This window comes from Sinocyclocheilus anshuiensis, unplaced genomic scaffold (genome assembly GCF_001515605.1).
Source record: "Sinocyclocheilus anshuiensis isolate Anshui unplaced genomic scaffold, SAMN03320099.WGS_v1.1 scaffold715, whole genome shotgun sequence".
Lineage (NCBI taxonomy): Eukaryota > Metazoa > Chordata > Actinopteri > Cypriniformes > Cyprinidae > Sinocyclocheilus > Sinocyclocheilus anshuiensis.
Window position 1 is genome coordinate 1,525,849 of NW_015551089.1, and position 9,365 is coordinate 1,535,213.

General features: G+C 36.6%; 1 protein-coding gene, 1 long non-coding RNA gene and 1 pseudogene across 3 annotated transcripts in view; 1 reads left to right on the top strand and 2 right to left on the bottom strand.

Annotated features, from left to right (window-relative positions):
* LOC107662632 (neutral alpha-glucosidase C-like) overlaps positions 1 to 3,085 on the bottom strand; it is an 8,207-nt pseudogene extending 5,122 nt beyond the window's left edge.
* Positions 3,086 to 4,072: 987 nt separating this feature from the next.
* LOC107662618 (tau-tubulin kinase 2-like) overlaps positions 4,073 to 9,365 on the top strand; it is a 20,599-nt gene continuing 15,306 nt past the window's right edge. For both annotated transcript variants that reach the window (XM_016452699.1, XM_016452700.1), the window contains exons 1-2: positions 4,073 to 4,306; positions 7,998 to 8,148. In XM_016452699.1, coding sequence (XP_016308185.1) covers positions 8,080 to 8,148 — 69 coding nt within the window. In that variant the 5' untranslated portion in view covers positions 4,073 to 4,306; positions 7,998 to 8,079. The remainder of the gene's footprint in view (positions 4,307 to 7,997; positions 8,149 to 9,365) is intronic.
* The window catches only part of LOC107662619 (uncharacterized), a 2,529-nt gene continuing 2,294 nt past the window's right edge, over positions 9,131 to 9,365 (bottom strand). Inside the window, exon 3 of the long non-coding RNA XR_001631234.1 lies at positions 9,131 to 9,179. This is a non-coding gene — a long non-coding RNA (uncharacterized LOC107662619). The remainder of the gene's footprint in view (positions 9,180 to 9,365) is intronic.

Below are 9,365 nucleotides of genomic sequence, written 5' to 3' on the forward strand. Positions count from 1 at the left end.
TGTGAGATTGGAATAAGTGTGTCCCAAAGCATAGTATGTTGAAAAGAGTATGCCAAAAGTCTCCGGATGGTCTGCTATTTCAGGTCGATTTTTGAAGTGTGGATCCGTGCACACTCAAATGGCTAAAACTGCCCACAATCCATTGCGCTTTGGCTAAGGATTCGGTCCAGAACTACAAACACGAATTAAAAAGCGCTAAACTACAAACGTGGCGGATGCGCGCAATTGACGGTTAGGTAGAGAGGTTTACAAAAAGGGGTTTAAGTTACTAATTATTCGTATAATATTATACTATTATTGTTATCCGTGTTATATTTCATCTGCAACAGCAATGTGAACTTTTATAAACATCCATTTGGTCATAACTTAACTTTTAAATGCATCATTATGCAGAAAATATGAGCAGAGTTCTCTGAAATTAAAGACCCGCGACTGGCAGATCAACGAGATATTTATTTTCTCTCCAGTACGGTAGGAAGTTAAATGAAATGAAATGTGGAGGATGTTAACTGTGACAAGATGATTGACAGGCCAGTTTACAGTGACAGGGTGCGTGTAACAGCTGCGACAAAGCGTTCCTTTAAAGACGCAATTGTGCGACCTGATAGTATGTCCCAAAGCTTGCCTACTCTTCTACTACACGCTCAAAAGTGTGTGCTTTTTCTTCACCAAAAGAGTACATACTTTAAGGGTGCAGTATAAGTAGGCACATTGAGACGCAGCAAGTGGTTTTCATCTTGCCACTTTCTGGGTAAAGAAAACACATTTTTACTCAAATTAATCTAAATGGATTTCTAGCGTTTTGGAACCAAACTCTTTATATATAGAAAGTACAAAAGAACAGCATTTATTTGAAATCGAAAGCTTTTGTAACATTATAAATGTTATTATTGTCACTTTTGATGCTTCCTTGCTGCATAAAATTATTAATTTCTTTAAAAAAATGAATGCTGAGTGCTGACACCAAACTTTTGAACAGTAGTGTATAATGTATGTATGACATATTTATCAACATTAATATTACAATCAACTGTACACTGAAGAGTAAAATATGATATATTAAAGGGGTCATATGATGTGACTAAAAAGAACATTGTTTTGTGTATTTGGTGTAATGAAATGCGTTTTGACATAAAAACCTCCACAAAAGTGCATTCCTGTCAAACTCAGTGACAACAGCATGGATATTGAAATCTTCAAGTACTCCCAAGTAGCGACATTGTCATCAGTCCAGATGGCACCTGTGACAAAAACAGTTCAGTGTTGCTATGGGTCGTTTTGTTTGTTTCCATCAACACAATGGGCATAGGATAATGTCATCTGATTTTGAGGTTACCTCATCTTTGAGACCCAGCAAAGAAGGAGCGTGAAAGGATAAACGGCCTCTCCATACCACCTGACCGGGTTAATAAGCCCTCAAATGTAGCCATATGCTGTGAAGGGGGAACAAAAAAACAATATAACCATTGTCTGCATCTATATCAAGGGTGGGTTTGACTGAGCTTACCTGATAAAAGCCATATAAGTTGTGTAGTTCCCTGTGTTCCCATCCTCCATGGTGCACTGCATCTTTTGGCATTGTCTGCTCTGGCCCGTTAAACACAGACGGTTCATTCATGTCTTTCCACACAAACAAAGTTTCTGTTGAGCCCTAATGAAAGTATGGATAAAGAATAAACAGTCACCAATAGGACTATAGAGACAATGAATTGGATTTTAGATCAAAATATGCTCAGGAACTACTTAAATAATGTTTAGTAGGTTTTAGCAAGCAGTATACAGGTGCATCTCAATAAATTAGAATGTCATGGAAAAGTAAAATCTTAACAGTGACCAAAAATTGAGACTCACTTCATATTTGTGTTCTGGTCCATATCCTTTCCTTAGGAAGGTGTGCTAGACACTGATTAATGTAACATAAAAATACTATACATATTTATATATTTTGCTATTGTATTGTGGAGTGACACTTTCATACATTTTTCTATACTGCTCTGATTATATAATGGTAAATATTACAATATCATAGCACAACAAAAGTGATCAGCAATAATGATAAGCCTAATACTCACAATAAAAATAATAAGGCCATATAGATCATAACACTGCTCGGAGGTAAGAAGTGGATTATCCTTCACCTGAAATGTTTGTCTTTTCATCCTGAAATGCGAGGCAAATGTTGGATCACAATAATTAGGAACCACAGTTTCCACATATCCCTTCACTCGATTGGGATGTTCTCTTTTATTCTGGACGGCAAGGGCAGTGACTGTACCATCGAGCGTATTTTGCAGTATTAAACACGTATTTATACCGATTTCATCAGGCTCCGAAAATTCTTCAAAAAGAACACAAAGGATGGCCTTCTCAGCTGCCATAGTTGCAACTCTTGCGTCATCAGAACAGGGTGTTCAACGCATCACCGTTTCCGTATAAAAAACGTTTTGCACCGTTTTGTCGGGGCTGAATGCAGCCCTGGTCTTAAATGAGATAAAACTGGGCAAGTGGAACCATGTATTCTGTGATTTTATATTCTTAATTTTCCTCCTCATCATGCAACTGTACCAGGAGAATATACAGGACACATAAAAAGCCAACTTTTTCTGTCTGAAAGTAAGCAGTTTATGTCTGGATAGCAAATGGGCCTAATTCACAAGTCTGATTTGATTGAATTTATGTCAAATGAATATTTTGTAAATTTTTGTATACAAGTAATATTTAATATCCTCCTGGGACCCAGGCATAGGCTTTTGTCCTCTGTAGAGGACATTATATTTTAGTGAATTTCTCTGAGACCATACATGCCACAGTTTTAAGTCTCGATGTCCTGTACAGAGCACATTCATGGCTTTTTAGGGATATCAAATGTTTGGAGGTTTGATCATAAACACTCCTTCTCCATGGTCTTTAAAATGACATATTGACAGAACGATCAAATTTAGCACTCTCATGGAAATATGATAATGTTCTGTAATTAGCATTTAAATCTGACTAATTTTCAAATTGTTTGTCATAAATAAACATCTCAGAAAAATGTTATGTGGTTTCAAATCAGAATATGACTTTTTGTTACGAAACGGGGCATCATTTTCATACATGTCTTCTGTAGAGGACACCAGGACAAACATCATGTTAATCAGGCATTTTGCGGAGCCACAACAAGTCAATAGGGAAAGAAATTATAGATCAATATTCCTATGAAATATGAGATATTCTTATGAAAATGTTGCAAAGTTATTATTACTCCCATTATTACACTTCTTTTTTTAATGATGGTTTGCCCCAAGAACACATTAATATGCAAATTAGATGCAATGTATAGATGCATTGTATATAATGGGAATACCAATTTATGGGCATTTTACGCACATATTGCATAAAGTAAAATATTATATCAAATCAATCTGTTATATCCTTCATATCATGGTTGAGAATCATCTTTGTACAAAGTTTGGTTAAAAATAGCCTGAAACCTAAAAACTGATTGGTGAATGGAAAAATAAAACATTGTTTTTGCCTATCCATGCCTTTTCACGTCTATTTATTTATTTATTGAATAACTAGTTCTGGCGTCCTCTACAAAGGACATAAAATAAAATATGTATAAAATATATTTTTTTCAAAAATGTTTTCTCTCCATTTGTTTCTTATGCTCCAACTAATGTAATGACATTAAAAAAATCACAAACCTTTTTTTCTGATTCTCACACTCTAAAAAATGCTGGGTTAAATACAACCCAGTGCTGGGTAAAATAGCGACAAACCCAGCAATTGGGCTGTTTTGACCCTGTATTTTACCCAGCATTGCAGGAGTGCAGGAGGATATATCAAAAGAGAAAGGAAAAATTTAAATCGCATCATATGACCCCTTTAATACTTTTTATTATAGAAGACCGAAACTAAACAAGAGGTCAACAGTACCTCCACTGCTGTGCCGGGTCTAAACAGAAGAGGGCACCTGCCTCCCAGCTTTGAGCAGTTCTCGAGGACGCGCCCTGAGAATCCACGTGCACTCGCAGAGTGGAATGCTAGTTCGCGCGCTTGCTGTTGCGAAGGGCGACAGCGTCGCGAACGAGCGCGCATGCAAGGAGACGCGCGTCACGAATCCATTCCGCAGAGATGCTGAAGGAGCCGCGATAATAAAGGGACGTTTTGTGCATATGTCAGAGAAAAGGATATCTCCCGCCGTCCTCATGGAAGAACATTCCGCGCATATACACCATTTGACGTCTTCGACATGATTTTAAAGCGCATTTTGTGAGAATTCTAATAAACCACACCCGGCGCTGTGAGGAACGGGATTGAGGTGGGTAACATGGATGCGGACACACGGCTCTATGACATGCCGTCAGTGATATTAATGCAGTTATATGACTGTTTTCAAGGTCATAGCCACCGGAATGAACAAGATGTAGTATGTGTATGAATGTGTTGTCTGTGTTGACTGTAGCAACGCAACGCATCGAGCTGTGCGGATCACATTTCAACAGCGGGCCGCTGCCATTAAACCAGATCAGAAATATGGCAGAGACCAGTCTGATGTGTTTATTAAGTCTATTTTAGTTAGTTTATTAATTTTTAGCATCATTACTCCAGTCACATTATCCTTCTGAAATCATATTAATACTCTGAATTGCTGCTCAAAAAATTTTTATTATTATTATTATTATTATTATGTTGAAAACAGCTGAGTATCATTTTTTCAGGTTTCTTTGATGAATAGACAACTCAGAAGAACAGCATTTATCTGAAATAGAAATCACCTTGCTAAATGAAAGTATTAATATCTATACTTTCTCCCCCTCCCCTGACTCCAAGCTTTTGAATGGTATAATGTATAAAAGCTTTTTATTTCAGATAAATGCTGATCTTTGGATCTTTCTATTCATCAAGGAATCCTGAAAACCTGTTTTAAATATTGATAATAATAATAATAATATTAAATGATTCTTGATTCTTTCCAAAAAAAAAGAAAGAAAGAAAGAAAGAAAGAAATCATACTGACTCCAAGCTTTTGAATGGTATAATGTATAAAAGCTTTTTATTTCAGATAAATGCTGATCTTTGGATCTTTCTATTCATCAAGGAATCCTGAAAACCTGTTTTAAATATTGATAATAATAATAATAATATTAAATGATTCTTGAACAGCAAATCAGCATATTAGAATGATTTCTGAAGGATCATGTGACACTGAAGACTGGAGTAATGATGCTGAAAATTCAGCTTTGCATCACACGAATAAATCACATTTTAAAATATATTCAAAGTTATATTAAATAGTAAAAATATTTCACAATTACTGTTTTTGCTGTATTTTGGATCAAATAAATGCAGGCTTGGTGAGCAGAAGTTCTTTGAAAAACATTAAAAATCTTACTGTTCAAAAACATTTGACTGGTAGTGCATATGTCATTTCCATACCTAAAATACATATTTTACAGTAACTGTTATGCACGTTGTGTGTACACAGAGTGCGTGTGATCGCGAAATCGAAAGTGAAACTGAACGGCGCCAGCGCTCATTCTAAAACGATTTAAATGACGCGCATATTGATAGCGGCTCCCTGATGCACGAAAATTATATGCAATATTAGAATGTTTGCGGGTGTGGGCGGGAGTGTAACACACGCGTTGCAGAAGAGGATGGTAAGAAAACAAAAAAGACAAATATATGTAGCTATATTGAATATCACACCAATTTTGGGATTGGCTGTTATGGGGCCAAGGTGGACCAAGCTCGTGATTGGGTGGGCCAGGGTGGGCTAATTTTTTAATTACTCGAGTGCGCGACTTTCCTTGGAAGACAGGAGAAAGCGCGTGCTGGAGAAGCGCATGCAGATCAGAGGTGCGCAGTAAAGAAAGATACAAACAATCCCAGGTGTTTATGATATGCCTTTTAGATTACGCTTAACCTTGGCTTAATTTCAGCTATAAAACTGGATTCATATTATCATCATAATGCGATTTGACTGCTTTAATGTCTACAGTTTATTAAAAGCTTACTTCAGACATGAAATTCTACAAAATATAGCTTGTTTATGAAACAAAACACATTTCAGCATTAGAATAATTGGTAGCACTTTATTTTACAGTCCTGTTCCTCATGCACATACTATGTACTTATTATAGTAATTACAATAACTATGTAATAACAAGGTACTAACCCTGAACCTACCCCTAAACCTAACCCTACCTCATGTCGTTACCTTGTATTACCAGAACTTTCTTAGGTAGGTACACTGTAAGTACACTGTAAAGACATGTTAGTACACGTACTGTAAAATAAAGTGCAACCGAAAAATCTCTCTGTTGGTAATCACTCAGAAACATCTGCAAAGTTTTAATTAGTTTACATGGTTATGACAACTAAAAATAACCTGCAGAGAACGTTCTCTTTAGGTTACCTAAAAATAACCTGCAGGCAACGTTCCCAGAACGTTCTCTCTAGGTTATAAAAATAAAACCTAAAAATAACCTGCAGGGAACGTTCTGGGAAGGTTCTCTTTAGGTTATTAAAGGGGTCATAAGTTGTGATTTCATGTTTTCCTTTCTCTTTGGAGTGTTGCTACAAGCTGTTGGTGAATAGATAAGATCCCTAAAGTTGCAAAGACTAAAGTCTCAAACCCAAAGAAATATTCTTTATAAAAGTTAAGACTCGTCCATGCCCTCCTAAAACGCCTTTAAACGTTTAAACACGCCCCCACATGTCTACGTCACTGTGTGGGAAGATTAGCATTACACCGCCCAAATGTTCACGCAAAGAAAGAAGGCGTAACTTTTATTCTCGCTGTAGTATTGTTGCTGCCGCCGCCATGTCGTGAGACGCTGTGAAACTACTTTGTTTGGTCTTCCAAAAGAGGGCACAAATAGAAATCAGTGGTTAAGTTGTATTTACAACACTGTTCCAGAACAGTTCAACCCAAATATTCAGATGTGTGCAGCGCATTTTACGGAGGACGAGGACTGTTTCCTGGGAGAGTAGCCTACAATGCCGGTGTTCCGGTGAATTCAGTTCCCCTGTTTCCCATTCGGCGCGCATGCTGACCCTATACAGTCTATGATGCTGACAAATAATGCTGACTCATAGCCTGTAAGTACGTTTTCATATTTAAAGGATTTGCCACTGATGATTCAAACGCGAGTTTTGAGCAGTGTAGAGTAGCGCTTGTTGTTTGTCATTTCTCCGATCACAAATGCAGACATGGTTTTATGTTTATGCGGCGCGATGCAACGCAACGCGTAAAAAGACAGTATAAGTCATTATAATCAGTAATTATGTCCCCACTGGATGCAACAAATGCCTCATTTGTAATGGTTTTTATTGGTGTTGTTAACATTGATATCCATTTATATGACAGTATAATGTATACATGCATTTTATATTTTTAAGACGCACCTTTATATTGACACTCTCATGTTAGCCACATCTGTGTGCAATGTACTATAGAAAAAACTCTTAAAACAGACCACTGGAAGACTTGTTTGAAATGTACATCAAATATTTGATTACAGCTCAGTGACAATTTGACAAGTCACGTGCGACTTGAGTTTTTAAAAATGATTTGTCTGTATTATTTTAAAATAATTTTTTGGATGTTATTTGTAGATTTTAATTTGTGACAAATTTGATTAGTCAAATAATTTCCCTCTTTCACAGATCACACAGTTTACTTAAGCACACAAATTAAGCTTATAGTAACATATTTAATAGTTTATATTAAAATCTTATACAGTTGAGAAGTAGAAATAGTAATAATAAATTAGAGTAAATGCTATTTGGAAATTTTCTTCAGTAAAATGTTTACAATTATTTTCTTTTATTTGCTGTATATTTTGAATTGCAGACACATGGGTGTCCAACTTGCTTAATCAAATATTTAATTTTTACTTAGCTGTTTTGATTACTGACTGTGAAGCCACTGATTGTGCATTGTAAATGCTGTCACAGTACAACAAGCAATACTAAAACAATGTTCTTTTCTTCTCTGGGTGCAGAGGGCACCACGCAGCTCCAATGCCAGACCCAGACCCCTGTTGTTGGCGTTAGGGGACAAGCTCGGTGCAGACCACAGTCAGGATGAGCGCAGGGCAGGAGCAGACAGACATCCTGTCCACGGGCATTCTGGTGAAGGAACGATGGAAAGTAGTAAGTCTGCAGGTTTTATCTAATGCTCATCAGTGTAGTGCTTTGCTTGTTAAATGACCTGACGGCCTAGTTATTGATTTAGACAGTTCTTAAAGAGATAGTTGCTCACAAAAATAAAAATCTGGATGTTGAAAAAAAGCATTTAAATCTGGTTTCTGGAAAGTATGTGATACTACGTTTACCTACACTTACATATGTGAGTGTTTTCAGTAGCTGTGCAGATAGTGGCAGGTAATGACTCACTCCTCACTGATCTCGTAGTGCAGTGTGTGTTCCTCTGTGACCAGCTCCTTTAGGGCACTGATCAGTAATACGTTGCTTCCTCTGACGAAACATGTTGTATAAGCCCGCTGCTGAATCAACGAGAAGGGTGTTCCTGCACAACCGGAGGCTGCAGTTTCAGGACCGCAGTTCTAGGACCCTATGCTTTTGTAACAGCGCCACCTGCCGAATTGGATAATATAGCGGAGGCTGCAGTTTCAGGACCGCATTTCTAGGACCCTGGTGGTTTAGTTTGTAGTAATGTTTGTACATGTTGTTAAAGATATTGAATCTCAGGAACATTTTTTTTATTTCAATTGTGATTTTTGATATATAAATGCATCAGATGTTAATTACAAGGTGTGTAATACCTGCTTTGAGTTAACGATTTTAAATTTAAATGAATTTACACTTAAAATATAAATGAAAAATGTATTTCAGTCTTGAAACAACTGAAAAAGTGGAGTACCTTAAGTCTTAGTTTCTTGAAATATACTGTATATTGATTAGCCCCCTTAAGTTTAACTAGCTCATTATCAGGTATAATAAAGATGGAATCAAATTAAATCAGCATTTGCAGTCACTAAATTACAGCCAGATATTTAAAAGTTTGTAGAGAGGCAAGACACAAGACTCAAGAATGATTCAAGAATGCATATTTATATACTGTATATACTAATTTTTGCAATAACACATAATACAACATCATAAAAAAAGACCCCCTTTTCCATCAGATGCTGCATGGACAGAAAGGCTGTAGGCTTCAACTCCTGAGAGAGATAAAAAAAAGAGAGAGAGAGAGAGGGAGGGAGAATTAAATAAGAAACATTTTCTTTAACATGTTTAACTCTGTAATATATATTTCTGATTTAACACGTATGCACTGTTGGGGTTGTAGAGAGAGAGAACCAAACAGAATAATCATGTTACTGACATCTAACTCCAAACTCCAAATT